Raw genomic sequence first — 17,336 nt, 5'->3', positions numbered from 1 at the left:
GGGCCTGCATTTGTTGTATCTCCTTTAAAAAAATAAAAAAAAATAAACCAGCCTATATCTTTTGTTGATGTTTGTATATCCAAGAAAGTCCACTGTAAGGGCAAGGCCAGAAAGCTTAGCAAAATGGGGGCTTCTCCATTTGCTTTGGCCCGGTGTTTCTCAACACTGACGCTTTGATAACTCTTTGTGGTAGAGGGCTTAGGAGACTCCGGTACAAACCCCGAGGACAAACTAAAATCACCTGGGATCTAAATACTCCGCAGTGGCTGCCTGAGCCTGGGGGAAATTGAAGCTGGTGGCTTTTGCTGAAGATAAGCTCTTACCTCGTGTGTTAACAGTCGTGTACCGGTAAAGAAAACGTAAGCTCTCTGGGAGCACCTACTTTGGAATTCTTCTACTAAATCGTCACTCAAGTTTCTTTTCATTTCCAGAAAGTTTTAATACTTTCATTCCTTGAGAATTTCATACGATGTATTTTGATCATATTTACCCCTGATTATTCTGCTCTAACCCCCCCCCCAGGTTAACCCCCATGTCTGTATCTTCGAAACTGTGTCTCCCACCCCCCACCCCAATAACCTATTAAGTCTAGTTTGTTCTGATCACCTACTGGGCCTGTGGGACTATCCAATGGCGCATGGCCAACCTACCAGGGATCACCCTTAAAGAACACTGACACTCCCTCTCTCAGAAGCCATCACTTGCCCATAGCTCCTCAGTGTAGGTAGGTTCACGACCATTCCCCACTGCATGCTGGAATGCTGGCTGGCTTGATCTCCTGCAGGCCAGCTCAGCTATGTGAGTCAGCATGTTTGTGACAGCATCGGTTGTCCCACTCTGCATGAAGTTGTTCTTTAGTGTCTCAGCCCCACTTTTGTTCATCCTTTGGGTTTTAGTTTAAGTTTCGTTTCTCAGTGAAATCTTCCTAGACCGTTCCAGAATAGTATAGGTACTCTAGATAAATGTTAATATATAGATAAATGTTAATAAATAAGTATTAATAGATAAATGTTAAAGATAAATAGGCGTTAATAGATAAATGGGTAATTTGTGATCTTCTTACATTTACCAAAACTAAAACATTCATTTCCTGGACAATAATGTTTTCTTGATTAAATTTATACTTGGATCATTGACTTAATCCATAAATAATTCCCAGCTCCTAGCTCATTACCTGTGACACAGCAGGGAATCATACATTTATTGATTGAATGAATGAATGAATGAGTAAGTGAATGAATAAAGGGATGAGCATATCAAGAGGATACTATGCTGGGCATGGTGGTGCATGCCTTTCTTTAATTTCAGCACTTGGGAGGCAGAGGCAGGCAGATCTCAGTAAGCCAGAGCCTAGCCTGGTCTACATAGTGAGTTCCAGGATAGTGAGACTCTGTCTCAAAAGAAGAAGAGGGAGAAGGAAGAAGAAAGGAGGAGGAAGAGGAAGAGGAGGAGGAGGAAGAGGAAGAGGAGGAGGAGGAGAGAAAAAGAAAAAAAGGATAAAATACAATGAAGACAAGCCTTTTATGGTGAGAACATCCCTTCTTTTTATTCATGTTGAGATAAATTACAGAGACTGAAAGACAAAAATTTGTAAATCATTCATTAGAACATTCATTAGAAATCAAAAGCAGCTTTAAGAGTTCTCACACGAAACCTTATATAAGTCTGATATAACATTACATTTTTACAAATCAGACCTCTCATTTTTAAACCTGATTATGAGGTCTTGAATGCATGAGGGAGATCTCCTTTACCAACAGCACTTCATTCTAAGTACACAGGCTTCCATGAACACCTCACCAGACCTGAAAACCCATAGCACACCTTGGAAATTACCTGCAGCTTAAAAACAAACAAACAAACAAACAAACACCCTAAAACTTTAAATGGAAAGTCTCACATAACAATCCAAAGACCAGAAATAAAGCAAATATGAAGCACTTTTTAATGCAAATAAATTACAGACACCAATTGTTCCTGTCTTACTGTAGGACACCCATGTCACAAACAATTCATTTGGAAGGTACTGGTAAAAGTGCTACAGTGTCACTCAAAAGTGCCTCCCTATGTTACAGTACTGCATAACCATACAGAGAAACCATCAAGACTTGCCAGCACTAGCATCAGGTGCCTGTTGCCTCTATGCAGTTACTAGACAGCTCGATAACCAGTTTTAATAACTTACTACACCAGGACATTTCAAGAACCACTTCTGGATTACCAGGCTCAGAGAAATACAATTTTACATGACACATGGGCCTTGTGATAGGAATCTGCAGTAAACCATGGAGATAAACTGAAAGTTTCACACTGATGAGATTCTACTGACTAAAGGTCAATTTTAAAAATAAGAACCCACCAATGGAAGCCCTGCTCTGTGCAAACAGTATGGTACTTATTAAACAATCACACATCTGAGGTATTAGCTGGAAAAAATATATACATTTATATATATACACTTATACATGGACACATCCACAGGATATTCACAAATCTATTGGCCCCTACACCAGCAGAAGATCAAATGAATTGAAAAAGAACCACGTAATAGGAAAAAGTTACACAGAGGGCATTTACAAAAGTGTGGTTACATAATCCTTAATATAAGGAGCATGTTTTGAATAATTGCTTTGAGGAAAATAATGTTTCCATTTATAGGAAAGTATCTGTCTTATTGAAATGAAATCAAAGTGGGAACCTGGATTTAGGACTGTGGTGCCTACAGATTATTAAAGGTTTGAAAAAAATTGCTTGAATCACCTGGTTCTATCTATTTTTGTTTTTATTCTTTATTGTCTTTGAGACAGAGTCTTACACGGTACCCCAGCTAGTCTCAAACCCATGTGTCTGCCTCCCTTGGTCTCCCGGGTGTTGGGACTACATGTATGAACTACCATGCCTGACTTGTATCTGCCATGGATAACTGGATGGGAGAGGGGGGAATGTGGAGGTTGTTGTCGGGCTATTCTTTTACTTTCAATGGTTTACAGGGAATTTTAAGGATTTTTAACTCTTCTGATATGGCTACTAGACAGGTTTTTTTTTTTTTTTTTAACTATTCCATGATTAAAATTCTGGTTGCTCAGTTTCATTCATTTTTCTATACAAATAATAAAAAGTGTTCTGGGTTTCCTCTCAGTTTCCCTCACTCAAGAAAAAGATGGACAGCAAAACATCCAGAACTAAGATCAAGCTTCGTGTGGAGAAGCTAAATAAAGACATTCATTCCTCTTTTAACCATGTGGTCCTTTGTTAAAATACTTGGCTAATTGAAATGATGGCTCATTTGGTTCTCTGGTCAACCAAGAAACATTTCACTGCTTAAAAAGTGGGAGCTGTTTATTTATTTTTTTAACGAAATATCTGAAAATACAGTAACAATCATATGTTTTAAGTACTTGTATTTCTAATATTATTGATAAAGATTTCCTTTTTATTTTACGTATCAGTGTAAAAGGTTTAACACCAAGAAAAATTAAGCATAAAAGTGCATTTAAAGTTAAAGACTGCATTCCACATTCCTGCTCTTGTGAAGACCTGACCACACACACACACACACACACACACACACAGCTCTAATACCTTCACTTTTCTGACCAATCATGTGAAAATCATAAGTAAGCATGATTATGGAATGGAAGCAGGTCTCAAATGTTATTTTCATTTGTTAGATGAAAAACCTGAGATTTCTCAGAATTCTATTAACCTACCTGGCTAAAGGAAAATGAATTAGAGATGACTAGATAACTAATACCAGTGCATTCAGGAAGAAGGGAAATGAAGGGAGAAGATGTGCTGCTTCCATTCCTCCGTGTGTGTGTGTGTGTGTGTGTGTGTGTGTGTGTACACGCATGTGTTGTGTTTATGTATAAAGAGATAAAATGTCAATTACTAGTAAGTATACCTACTGTTTCCAAACTTAGAAAAGAAAAACAAATAAACTTAATTAATATGCAAAGGTAAAGAACTACAGGGTAAAGTGGTCGAGGGAAATCAAGAAACTCCATGTAGCTAAAAATAAGACAGGAAGATAGTGGGATTTTTATTATAAGAGTAATCAGCAAGTACAATAATCTTTCAGCTCCAGCCACCTAAAGACACGTAACATTAAATTCAAAGATACTAACTGGTCCTTTACACAAGACAGGAAGCGCAAAGGACTCAGAGTTTACTGACGTACTTTCTACGTAGTTTAAGATCCTGCACTCAGCCAACATCTCTCACAGCCACTCCCAAGTACTATTTACTCTAACCCACACACGGTATAAACGTGATGGGGTGCAGCAATGAACCTCAAACATAATACTGTACAAAGCCCCGTTCGACTTCATGCTGTGCTAACTTCTCTCCACCTGACAACCTGACCCATCCTCTCTATCCCACTAAAACTGGAAAAGCACATCAACAATTTCTACACATTTTCTGACAGCCAAGAGCCTTCACAGTTAGTTAGAATGCTACTTTTTAAAGTGACTTATTCTACAGGCTCAAGAAATATTTAAGATCCTCTGACACGTGCTCATGTTTACAACCTGTACTGACAGAACAGTACAGAGATTAGCATGGCCCCTGCACAAGGATGACATAAAAAAATTCAATAAGCTTCTATATTGTTTAATTCAGCGAAGAAAGGCAAAGAGAAATTAAAAACGGACACAGAGAACTACTTGAAGGGAAAGAGGTAAGTGGGAAATGAGGTCAGTGCACATCAACACTATCAAATGTAAACCGTGGGGTCCACAGGACACATTGAAGCGAAGACAGAACTCTGCAACTTCAAATCTCCATTAAAATAAAAAGACAACAAACTGCCTGTTATGTTTTGGGTCCATAGGTGAATGCTACAGTCAGCTTTTGTCAAAGCTGCTACTACTACTACTACTTCTTCTTCTTCTTCTTCTTCTTCTTCTTCTTCTTCTTCTTCTTCTTCTTCTTCTTCTTCTTCTTCTTCTTCTTCTTCTTCATCGTGGGCAGAAGTAACTGTGGAGCTTAAAACGGTCATAGTAATGAGAAGACATGACCGTTGAGTGCTCAGTCTAAATGGGACTTCTATCATTACCCACTTCAAGGATCTAAGAACATTACGGAAAAGTGGGGGGAAAGAATGTAAGAAGAGTGAAGTGTCTATGGAACACTGTTTCCTGGCCATGCCACAGTCATGTGCCACATCACCCTTTGTGATTCTGCACAAGGTCTCTATAAGATTGAGCCTGTCCTCATCCTGCCCTGAAGGGAAAGGGGCTCATGAGCCCTCTCCCCCAGACCCCTCCCTGATGATCTATGGCAGTTAGTGGTTGATGAGAGGAGATACATTTTATTCAGGGTTGCAGGCACTGGTGCCTATGTTCCTGTAAATAACCCTGACCTATGTCCCTACATTCAACCATCGTAAAAAGTCTTTGGGTTATCACATCATCATCATCATCATCATCATCATCATCATCATCATCATCATCAATAACATCAACAACATCATCATCGTTAACAACATCATCATCATCAACATCAACAACAACAACATCAACAACATCATCATCACTATCATCATCAACAACAAAAATAACAACAAGACTTGAAAAGAGAAAAAGGACGAACTGGGAAGAAGCGAGCAAGTGAAGTAGGAGGGGATCAGGAAAGCATCACAGAGGTGAAGATGACAAACTGTATTATATGCGCGTATGAAAACGTCATAATGAAACCCACTGCCCTATATAATTAATGTGTGCTAATAAAACACATTTAAAAATAGAAGAGAGGAAAACGAAAAAATTAAATGTAGTCACCAGGGAGAAAGAGCTAAAGTCTGTCTGAAGTTAAAAGCTACACAACAGTCTGCGGGGTGGCGAGATGGCTCAGTGGTCAGCGGTAAAACACTTCCTGCATAAGTCTAACTTGAGTTCAATCCACAGAATTGAACAAGGTATAAAAAGAGAACTAATCCCTGCAAGGTGTTCTCTGACCTCTCCATGTGCTTCCTGGCACATGTACACACACACACACACACACACACACACACACACACACACTACAAACATAAGAATAAATAAAATAAAATCATTTTGAACAGTTGCAAGAATCACAGGAGTGGCTGCACAACTGAATCACAAAAACTTGAAGTTGAATGATCTGCATTAAAGACCATGCTCAAAGAGCGAGAGGAGAAGCTAAGCCAGCAGAGAGGATCCGGGCCGACCCAGCTATGGATGGAGGGAAACCACGGAGAGCTGCCGAGTTGAAGCGGTGTGTACCAAGCTGCATTCTTTACGCCTACAGTAGAAAGCCAAGACCTAAATGAAGCGCGCTGTCCTTGAGAAGTTCTTCAAAGAAGGGCACAGGACATAGGTGAGCAAGAAACTTGAGAATTTAGTCACCACAGAACCTTAAAAATAGGGAATTTGAAATCGGTATTTGAATGGATATGTTAAACAGGAGATCCATGATCTGAATGGCAAATAGAAAATTATGTGAGATCCAGGCCAGCCAGGTCTCCAATGAGAGTTGGAGCTAGCCAGAGGTACATAGTGAGACCCTGACTCAACATTAAAACAATGAATGACAACAAAGATACCATGAGCACACACTAAAGCCACCATAGAAGCAGCATGTCAGTCCCTTGGAGGACCAGAGGGTACCAGGAATAGCTCCAAGCCTCCTCATCTTATACCAGGGAACATGACCAGCAGGTGATGAAGATGCAAACGAATCAAAAGGATACTGGCTCGATGGGATTCAGAAATCTGCAAAGTGGACGGTGAAATGACAGCTGAGGAAGGAGATTCTAATGACAGAGTTGAAGACCACAACGAGCTGTGTTCAGAGGCACACAACCTTAGGAAAACCATTCACATGGACTAAACAGCACTGATTCAGGCTAATGGCTAGACAGGAAGTTTGCTGAAGGAAGCACAACAGATCGGAAGGCTCTGAGAACGAGGCCGGGAGCGCCCTGGACCTGTGAGCGTGACGCTAATGTGAAACTCGGATGCAGGTTTATTCTAAGCAAAGAGCGGTGATTTTACATCGAGACCTCCACCCTTGTGAGAGCACGCAAAAGAACCTGCGCTACAGGCAGCCAAAACTGGCAGACACCGTGGCGAGGAAGGAAGTCGCTGCTGTGGAATGTGGTCCTTTGAAGTTATTCCTCTCGAGATTCTACTTTAGGGAGTAACAAAAATATATAAATTGTCAGGGAAAGGTTTTTACTAACGACACTTAGATATATAGTATTTTAATAGTTTCGCATGATGTTATTATGTGAAAACCTAAAATGAACTTTCATGTTCTTTGTAGCTTTCCTAGTTCTAACGGTCATGTTTGTATAAGGATGGTTGGGTTCTCCAGACTCCGAGGACAATGTGTGTAATTCAACCCACTATTATAATCAGGTTTTTCTACTGAAGAATCTGATGGCAGAACACAAGAGACCGCTTGAGTTCAACAGATGACATAAATCAATAATATTCAGGGAGAAATCCTTAAGCAAAAACACAAAGCCACTCTGCCTAACAGTCTTGTTTTTAAGCAAGGGGTTGGGGGCAGGAGATATGAAAAAAATACCAAAAACATGTTTGTAACTTTTTAACTGTAGGAAGCAAAACCCTTAATCCAATACGACTATTAAACATACAAGACAGAAGTCACATCAAACTCAATGAGCAGCAACGCTTCAAGTCCCCGCTGTATTTTCCCACTTTACATTACAGATTTCACTACAAGGAGCTTATTCTAAAGACCCAATGAGTGGCCTGGTTGGTGGAGCACAACATGCTCTGATGGCTTGCTGTCAATCACTGCTCTAGCTGCTGCTCTATCTCTGCACAGGGCGGCTGTGGCCCAACACACCATGCTGTCAAGTAAGCCAGCTGCAGTCAGAAAGGCACAAAGCCGGGTGTTAGTGGTCGTTTTGTTCTTATTACTTATTTGTAGAAGAATCCATTTGCTTTGGGGTCCTGCTTCAATTATCTCCATGAAACTGAATTTCCATAGGAAGAAAGCTCATCTTTTGTTTCATAAGCTTCATAAATGAGCATTTGGGGCTAACTTTTAATTACTGGAACCGTGAACGGCATCATTGCAACTTACCATTGAAAACTCACCTAGCATAATATTTATCGTCATATTTTCTTTAAAATCTATCTTATAGCATTTCATTCCTATGTATGGCTTAGCAATTCATAAAACTAAAGAGCATACTGAGAGTAAACACCAGTTCATTTATGTCATTACATATTCTGGAATATAAGAACAATATTAAAAATGTCAATTCCTTCTACACTGATATAAGATTTTACATAAAGTTTTGTTTTTTTTCTTTTTGAAAAATGTTCATTGTTTAAACTCCACACACGCAAACACCTAATGGGAAATGTGACTGCATCCATTCCATCAGCCTGAACCAAGTGTCTCATGGAGCTAAACACTAAAATAATTTAAATAAAAGGCAAGCGCTCATATGTGTACAAAATCATCCTAAAAATATTTACATGGCAAAGGAACAATGGAGAATCACAAAACTGGCAACTGCTACAGGTGTGATAATCCTCTCCAGACTTTGTAAGGAATCATATAAGATTAAAGTTAAAGTAATTGCAGAAGCATACTAAAATATTTAGTTTTCAGTTCTTACTATTGAAATGAGCCAGTAGGTCATTAACAGTCCAAGATTTCAGGAATCAACTACTCAGCTTAGTCTTTAATCAAATCTTCTTCAGCTTCATGTTGACATGAAATTTACAGAGAAGACAGCGTACACAGAAGGGAGCAGGCGGGACCCAGATTATCCCCCCTTGTAGAGACTGGTCAGCCGCTCCAGCTCCTTGCAGTTGTCCATGCTCAAGGCATCCGCCTTCCTCCGCAGCCGCTCATCACGGTACACTTTAGCTGCATACTGCATATCTGTTTCTGTATGTCAAATGTTTGCTAGTTAATAATTATTTATATCACCTTAGTTGCTTAAATTTAAATAACACTTTAGAGAGGTTCTCATACACACACACACATACACACACACACATACACACACATATAATCTCTTAACTGACTTTGAAAAATGAAGGAAAAGAAGAATCAAGTACGATTCCTATAAACTATTTCACTCAGAGTTTTTCTTTTATTTAAAAGAATTTTTCTTTGGGACAGGGTTTCTACATAGTCCTGGCTGTCCTGAAACTCACTCTGCAGCCCAGGCTGGCCTTGAACTCAGAGATCCTCCTGCCTCTGCCTCTGAGTGCTATGACTAAAGGTGTGCACCACCACACCCATTGGTCTTTTTCTTTATCTAACTTTATTTTGAACTTAGCACAGAAAATCAACATCCAGAGGAAATAAGGCTAGAGCCCTGCCACCCCTCCCAGAGCCCTGCTCTGGAATACCCTCTGGGGCTTTTCTAAGCTGACACCCAAGAAGCAAGGCTGTGTCGGTTGTGATTTTGTGATAATTGCAACAGTTAAGAACTCAAATTAAAACTCATTCCTCCTCCCTCTCTTCCTCCACCTTCTTCTTCTTGAGAATGGACTTCATTAAATAGCCCAGGCTGGCCTCACACTGGTCCTTCTGCACCATCACCCCAAGTGTGCACTTTCACACGTGGCAAAAACTTGGAATGTATGTATACCTCACACACAAAAATGCAAATACCCCCCCCCCCACACACACACACAACTTGAATAAATAACCCTAATCCTGCCTGCTAGAATTAGATGGTAAGACCTTACGGCTAAACATACTACATGCTTGGTCACAGGAAAATCAGACTAACTGAGCTAGAAGCCTGTTCTTCCCAGATAGCTTTCATGGTGCCAAAAGGAGCTATTCAGGCTGATAAAGAATTTCCGTGAACAGTGTAATTCAGCTGTGGAGTCTTTTAGCTAGTATGTGCCCATCATGAAATAAATGCTATAGCTGTTATGGGGTCAATAACTGCATTCTGGTCAGAGTTGAGGTTCACTGGACAGGAAAGAATTCACATCTGGTACTGTAAACCTGGACAAAAAAACCTATGGCAAAAAGACCACAGGCCAGATTGGAGAAGCTTCTCCGCTGTTTTACTAAACGGATACAATAAACTTGCCTTTAAATACTTGTTTACATCCCATGATTATCATGCTGTCATCTTTGAAGAGAGAGCTTCTCTTTGCAATGGGTGGTGATGACTACAGACTTTTTTTTGGGTGGGGGCGTTTCAAAAAAGGGTTTCTTTGTGTAGCCCTGGCTGTCCTGGAACTCACTTTTATAGACCAGGCTGGCCTTAAACTCAGAAATCCACCTGCCTCTGCCTCCCGAGTGCTGGGATTAAGACTGCAGGCTTATAATAATGAGCATAAGTGACTGCGGAAGGCGCAGTCCTAAACGGGACATCACTTTCATCCCTCCAAAGCTCAGGGAGCATGGGCAGAAGGAAGAGCTGGACAGGCTGGAGGGTGTGGGGCGACATCCACCTGGCATGATGTCATTGCTGCTGTCATGAACCCGCTGTAGCTGTGATCAGCAAGGTCTGCACAGTACTGGGTCCATCAACACTCGCATGACAAAATAACACTTTTATCACTGACTGGTCCAAGCCACTATGTTAAATGCTCACTGAGCCTTCTGCTGTGATGATAAGGTATCTAGTTTAGAGAGAAGTAACTTGGTCTTCTGGGTAATGTGAGACTGGAGGAAGCATCATGTAAGGGAATCTACTCAACAAAATGTTTATTAAACACCATTAGACAAGAACGACTCAGTACGTTCTTACACATGGATAAAAATCACTACACTCAATCCTCAATAGACATGTTAGATTGCTCCCAGGATCTCCAGACTAAGAGAGAAGGATGTTTAAGTCTCTTTTACAGACTTCTGAGTTTGCACATAACCTCTACCTTGCCTAAGGTGAGAGTGTCACGCAGCTACATCCATCCTGCAGTGGAAGGGTCAGAGAGCAGCGACAGCGGGAACATCAGCATGCAGGCTTTTTCTCACAGTTTGATTAACAGCTGATTGAAAACATGGATGAGCGAGGCCTCAGACATGGAGCTGACTGTACTTATTCATGTTCTGAATCCCAATCATAAACAAGTCATTTCAGAGCACTCCTTAGGTTAGGAAAGCCACAATAATAATTCCAAAGACGCGAATGATTTTCTAAGATATTAAAAACATGTGATGGACTTACTCTGCTGTCTTTCTTTCCAGCAGTTATTTCGAATATTAGTCACGTAATCCTCTTCCACACTCTTTTCTACTTTTTGTAATAGTGTTCCTTTATATTCGCTTTTAAAGTCCTTACTGACGTAATAAACAACACCCAAGTTTTCTGTCTGCATTTTAATAGTTTGTCCTGATCCACTGCAAAAGAGATGATTATTCTTTTAATTATGACTTTATCCTACTATGCAAATCAAGGAGCAAAAATAAAAGTAATTTAAAGTTAACATCAGTATTGGTTAACATCAGCATTAGTTAACATTAATATTAGTTAACATCAGTATTAGTTACATTCTCAGAAACTGCCTCAAACCACTTTTTACAGAGCACACAATTTTTCATTAGTTAAGCTTCCTTTATCCCCAGTTAAATTGTTTCCCACTTAATGACACTTGTATAAAACCAATTCTCTTTTCCTCTTCCCTCTTGTTTTTCATGTCAGTGAAATAATTAAGTACTATATTAAATTCAAATTCAAACATGGCACTTTTGTCCTAATCCACAGTGGGACAGACATGTACACCACCAAGAATGTTAGAAATGTATGACTAATGTTAACTATTTTTTAAATTAGAGATTTTCCTGGAAAAGAGTAGGCACTTAAAAGCATCAAAGGACCCCTCAAAGGAAAGAACAAGAATCAGCGACAATGAAACACTGGCAAATCTTGCTTAGCTACTTACGATCGGGGGTATAAGGAATACGGAGGATTTGAGACCATCAGCTGGCTTAACAAGGACACGAGGATCAACACAATGATGGGCATGAGCTGGATGAAGACAGAGAATCCGCCCTGTGAAGAGAGCAGAGAGCAGCAGGCGGTGTCACACTGTCACAATCCAGTGGTTGCCACATACTCTGACAGGTACTAAGGCTACCCCTCGCCATTGAGGGCAGAGCTTTCTAACCTGCTGGATCGACCCAACCTCCTGCTACAGTCCCTAAAGTACAGGCTCCTCGGGGCTCGAAAAGAACGGTACCCTCTGACCCCGTCTTAGAGATAAGGAAGCCCCCTCCTGTCTCACACACACACACACACACACACACACACACACACACACACACACACACACACAGACGACTGGGTGTGTGATGGGACTGGACACACGGTGGAGCAGCCTCGGGTCCCCTCGTGTCTAGTCTATCAGCTTTCTACACAGGGAGCTTAGTCATCACAAGCAATCACATATAGCTGCCTTAGAACCAAGCAAAGGGAAACAGACTTCTAACTGAGGTTTTTCCGTATGGTTTCTAAATCTTTTATGATCAATAAAACGAAGCCACCTTCAGAACATGCAAATACAGATCTACCTTTGTCAGAATTACGCAGTAGCAAACCGGAAGGACGGCAATGTTGTCGTCACCCATACGGTGACCTCCACTCCTGCGCCTACATTATTCTCACAGGATTTCCGAGTCTCTTTTGAACACTTGCTAAGAGAAGAGTCTTTTTTTTTTCCCTAAAACAACTGGCCCTATTTTTAGTCAACTCTAATTGCTTTCCTGAACTGGAATTTGTCATTTTTAGATTTATAATCACATTGTAAACATACATCTGCTCTTTCTTCTTCTCTTTCATGCCCACTGTGTCGGTGCTGATGTTGATGGCTGTAAGCAGCCCGGCCATTTGAAAACGAATGTACACTACCTGGGAAATTAAACACAAGGTGAAGTTAGGAAGCAACTGTGAATGGGAAAAAAATGGCTTTCACGGTTTCTCTGCTTTCCTTGTTGTGATTCAAAGCACATGCCACCATGTCCACCCTTTGTGGAAGTTACTAAAATAATGAACCTTGAATGTTTACTGTGTGATCTTCTTGCCTCCACCTTCCAAAACAGTCATGGGCTACCAGACCCAGCTTTCTAAATTCCTTTGTGAAGATATGGGAAGGAATTCCTCAGTAACACTACACATGGAAGACCATCACTGTTGGTGACTGTTTCTACAAACCTTTGGTCTTTATTCTCAAAATTCTGATTACTATACTTAAATGAATCAAACCCATCTAGAAATCCAAACACAACATTATAACTAATGTTTTTAAAACACTAATCTATCAAAGTGGTTCACAGGGGCTGGAGAGATGGCTCAGTGGTTAAGAGTGCTGACTGCTCTTCTGGAGGTCCTAAGTTCAAATCCCAGCACCCACATGGCAGCTCACAACCATCTGTAATGAGATCTGACACTCTTCTGGTGTGTGAACACAGTTACAGTGTACTTACATATAATAATAAATAATTTTTTTTTTAAAAAGTGGTTCACAGATGGACATTCAAGCTCTTTTCAAATGGGGTGAAGAACCAGAAATGGCTATTGTTGACAAAATACGCTATATTGTAAGCAACTGAGAACTGATAATTAACTATGAAGAAGAAAAGTATTGCTTCAAAGATTTCTGATTGTTCCCAACATATTTTCAGTCAAAATTGCTAGTTTAGTAACTTTTCTTAGAGGTAATGTGTCTCAATTTGTTAAAACACAGGTTATAGTTTTGATCATTCATTTGTATTTTTACAACTCGAGGATGCGTTACAAAATGTCCTATCAATGACAACCCTTTCTCAATGATGTGAAAAGAGCCATCAGGTCAAATTTTCATTTTGAATGAGCACCTTGAGTCAATGCCATGAACAACTTTGATCTTAAAGACACCATTCTTAAATTCATTTCCACAGAAACAATGCACAGTAAGTAAAAACGAGAGTTTATGCTATTTACGCTATCGCTGTAAGAGCTACTTATTTAGTGGAAAACCTCACTCCCTGATGGTCTGGTTCAAGTGGTTATTCCTACTACAATACAATAAAAAGATACCTAAAAGGTTTATGTGTCAATCAGACTGTCTACTATTTCAATGAAGATACTGATGAAGACATTTATATACACTGGCATTAACAGTCTATAATGTCATTTGAGGATCCCGGGAACTAATATTAATCACCCTCCCAGGCACCAGATCCTTCCTCTAATTGCAATGATTACGATACACTGCTTCAGGAGTTCCATTTTCTGCAGTTTTTAATAAAACACGGTATCTGCACTGATCAACTCCTTTTTCATTGAAGTACTCCCTAGGAAGGAAGCAGGCTTAGCAACAGTGAGAGCCCCTAACATTCTCCCTCCTTTTATAGAAAGCCAGCAGAAATGCAGGGAGATCTGCATGCTCCAGCCTGTAACCCCAATACCTGAGAGACTGAGGCAGGAGAGTTGCTGTAAGTTAGACATGAGCCTGGGTTACATGTGAGTTCCATGCTAGAGTGAAACTCTGTCTCAAAACAAACCAGCCCAGATGAGATCTCTGGAAATCTTTATGAAGTCTCTCGCTGAGGAAATAAAGTGAACGAGTACCTGAAGGAAATCCACCGCCAAAGAAGATATTGAACAGGTCTTCGGGAGTTATGTCGGCTTCACAGCCCCGGTGGAAATTGAACCTGCCATTGTTCTGGTGGTTACAAGCTTGCTCTTCACTGCCTGTGAGGTCATACTGTTTTCGTTTCTCTGGATTGCTTAGAACTGCATAAGCATTTCCAATCTCTAAAGAAGCAACAAATAACAACATGGGAAAGAAAGTCTTTAGTCAGTAGAAAACTTGCCGGCTTGCAGCAGCACCAACTTAAACACTGTTTGAAACCAATTGAAAAAACTCATAAAACAGTAAAAAAAAAAAATAGTAATGATTTCTTTTTAGTATTATATGGACATTCTGCAGCATCACATGTGATCATTAACAATAAAGCCGGGCGTGGTGGCACACACCTGGAATTCTAGCACTCAGAGGTTGAGGCGGGAATAATGAGCCTGGGTCCCATTGTGAGTTCCAGGACAGCCTGCTGAACCACAAAAAGAGACCCTGTCTTTAAAAAAGGATGAAAAAAAAAAGTTCAAAGCCACACTAACCACTGCAGTCTCTACCATGTGTGGAGAACTTACCATTTCTGTTCTTCACTCATCAACACTTTGGACTTCACATGAGGATCCCAAGACTCACTTGCTAAGTAAGTTGTTTGCGGCCAGGTACTGAATATAACATGGATATGTATTACTCCAAGACATCTCCACTCCATCTCCCTTTCTTTTGGGATACTACCTCCCATTTCATTTCTCAACAGTGTATTTTCCTTAAGTCAGAAAGCCCCGGGAGAGAGCAGGGACCATCCATGCCTCCCCTGTGGTGCTCAAGGGTCCAGCATCTAGTCTCACGTGTTGTTGCTGATGCAGTTTGCTTTTATAGTGGGGTCTCTGTGCATACCCCAGGCTAGCCTTGAACTATTAGTTCATTGTGTGCATGTGCACAATTAGGAATGATTACAGCTCCTTGTTATCTAGAGGATTAAATACAAATTTTATTTTGGTGTTCAAAACATTGCAAAGCACATTTCTATCTCATGGTCATTTATTGTACATAAAAGACCTTTCAATTCATTCTGCTTTAAATATTTTACTTTGTGGTAATTATAGATTCAAGTGCATTTTAAAATATAAATATCCTCTGTACTTTTTATCTAATTTCACCTAGTAATAATATCTTATCCATTATAGCAGGAAAAGCATAAATGGAGAACTGACATTGACAGTCAACAGTGCATAGAACATTCTGTAGCCTCTTAACCACTCCAGTTCTTCACTGTGTGCGTGCGTGATGTGTGTTGTGGGCACACAGGCTGTGGCTACAACATGGTCGACTTGGTTCTTTCTCACCACCTTTCTGTGGGTTCTGGGAATGAACACGGGTTACTGGGATTGCATGGCAAGCCCCTTTATACTAACTGAACCATCTCACTGGCCCTAAGGGGTCCTCTTTACAACTGCATTCAACTCCTACCATAGCTCTCTTCAGTCCCTGGCAATCACTAAGCTACTGGCCACTTCTCAAATGTTACCATGTCTAGGATGCTGAAAGCCCAGAGTGGGGAAGGTGCATGTCTATAGAGGCAGGACCCTGAGTTCAAAGTCAGCTTGGGTTACATGATGAGACTCTGTCGCACAAATAAAAATAACAAAGCAATACTGGATAAATAGCACAATATAAAAATAGGATTATTTCATATAAGAGAAGCCCCTGGCTGTTTTCCATGAGCACAGTATGCAGACTGATCTGGGTAGTTACCTGTCAGAAGTGTGCTCATCTTTATTACTACATAGTATTCCACACGTGGCTACCGCACTGTTGGGTTTAACTGCTCGTCCCCTGAATTACAGCTGGGCTCTTTCTAGTTTAGGGCTATCACAATAAAGCTCTATCTATGCCTTTCTCACAGGTTTAAGTATAAATGCAAATGTTCCTTTCTCTGGGACAGACGCCAGGGGTGCATTGCTCAATTGTATGGTAGCTCAGAAGTAGTTTTTTGATCAACTTCCAAAGCTGTTCTGCAAAATGATTCTCATTTTACTTCTCCTCAACAAGACATGAATAATCCATTTTCTGTGCCCAGAGTTGCTTGAACAGGAGCCATTGCTGCCTTCTATGTTAGCCATTATGATAGGTGCACAGCACGCTGATATCTGCGTTTCTCTAATGGCCAACGATGCTGAAATCCTTTCAAGGACTTCTTTGTCACATGCAATCATCTTCAGTCAAATGTCATCTATTTGTGTGTGTTTGGGGTTGTATAGCATACGTGTGCATGTTCGTGTATGGATGTATGTGTGTGTGTGTGTGTGTGCATGCAGCTGTGTTTGTCTGTGTGTAAAGTCCAGAGGATAAGCTTGGCATTGTATCTTGTAACCTATGGAATGCCATTACTAGAGTTTCTATAGGTCCCTTGGGATGCCTGCCTGTGTGTGTTAACAGACAGCCACGTCTGTGCAAACCTGGCAATCACTAACCATCCCCCTCTGCTCTGACACCTCCTCACCTTAACAGTGACAGGACCACGGAGGACTAAGCTGAGCATGAGGGTCCCCCATCCACTTTTTTGCCTTAAGATTTTATTTTTTAATGTTATTAATTACTGTGTGTGTGTCTTTAATTTCCAGAAGGTTGACTGAGATGTCTCTTGTTTAGATTTCTTTTGGTTTAACTGCTTGGGGTTCATCCAATTTCTCATATCTAAAAGCTTGCTTGCCTCTCTTCTCTTCTCTTCTCTTCTCTTCTCTTCTCTTCTCTTCTCTTCTCTTCTCTTCTCTTCTCTTCTCTTCTCTTCTCTTC

The 17,336-nt window shown here is 40.5% G+C and overlaps 1 protein-coding gene and 1 pseudogene across 2 annotated transcripts in view; one reads left to right on the top strand and one right to left on the bottom strand.

Moving 5' to 3' along the window:
- The first annotated feature begins 4,515 nt into the window (after positions 1-4,515).
- LOC115063870 lies at positions 4,516-4,616 on the top strand (annotated as a pseudogene).
- A 921-nt stretch (positions 4,617-5,537) lies between these two features.
- Positions 5,538-17,336, bottom strand: part of Dnajb14 (DnaJ heat shock protein family (Hsp40) member B14) — a 43,560-nt gene continuing 31,761 nt past the window's right edge. For both annotated transcript variants that reach the window (XM_021196363.2, XM_021196364.2), the window contains 5 exons: positions 14,537-14,722; positions 12,741-12,835; positions 11,871-11,980; positions 11,156-11,328; positions 5,538-8,901 (listed from right to left, as the gene is read on the bottom strand). In XM_021196363.2, the coding sequence (XP_021052022.1) occupies positions 8,777-8,901; positions 11,156-11,328; positions 11,871-11,980; positions 12,741-12,835; positions 14,537-14,722 (689 nt within the window). In that variant the 3' untranslated portion in view covers positions 5,538-8,776. The remainder of the gene's footprint in view (positions 8,902-11,155; positions 11,329-11,870; positions 11,981-12,740; positions 12,836-14,536; positions 14,723-17,336) is intronic.

This window comes from Mus pahari, chromosome 4 (assembly GCF_900095145.1).
Source record: "Mus pahari chromosome 4, PAHARI_EIJ_v1.1, whole genome shotgun sequence".
Taxonomy (NCBI): Eukaryota; Metazoa; Chordata; class Mammalia; order Rodentia; family Muridae; genus Mus; species Mus pahari.
This window is presented reverse-complemented; position numbering and strand designations above follow the sequence as displayed.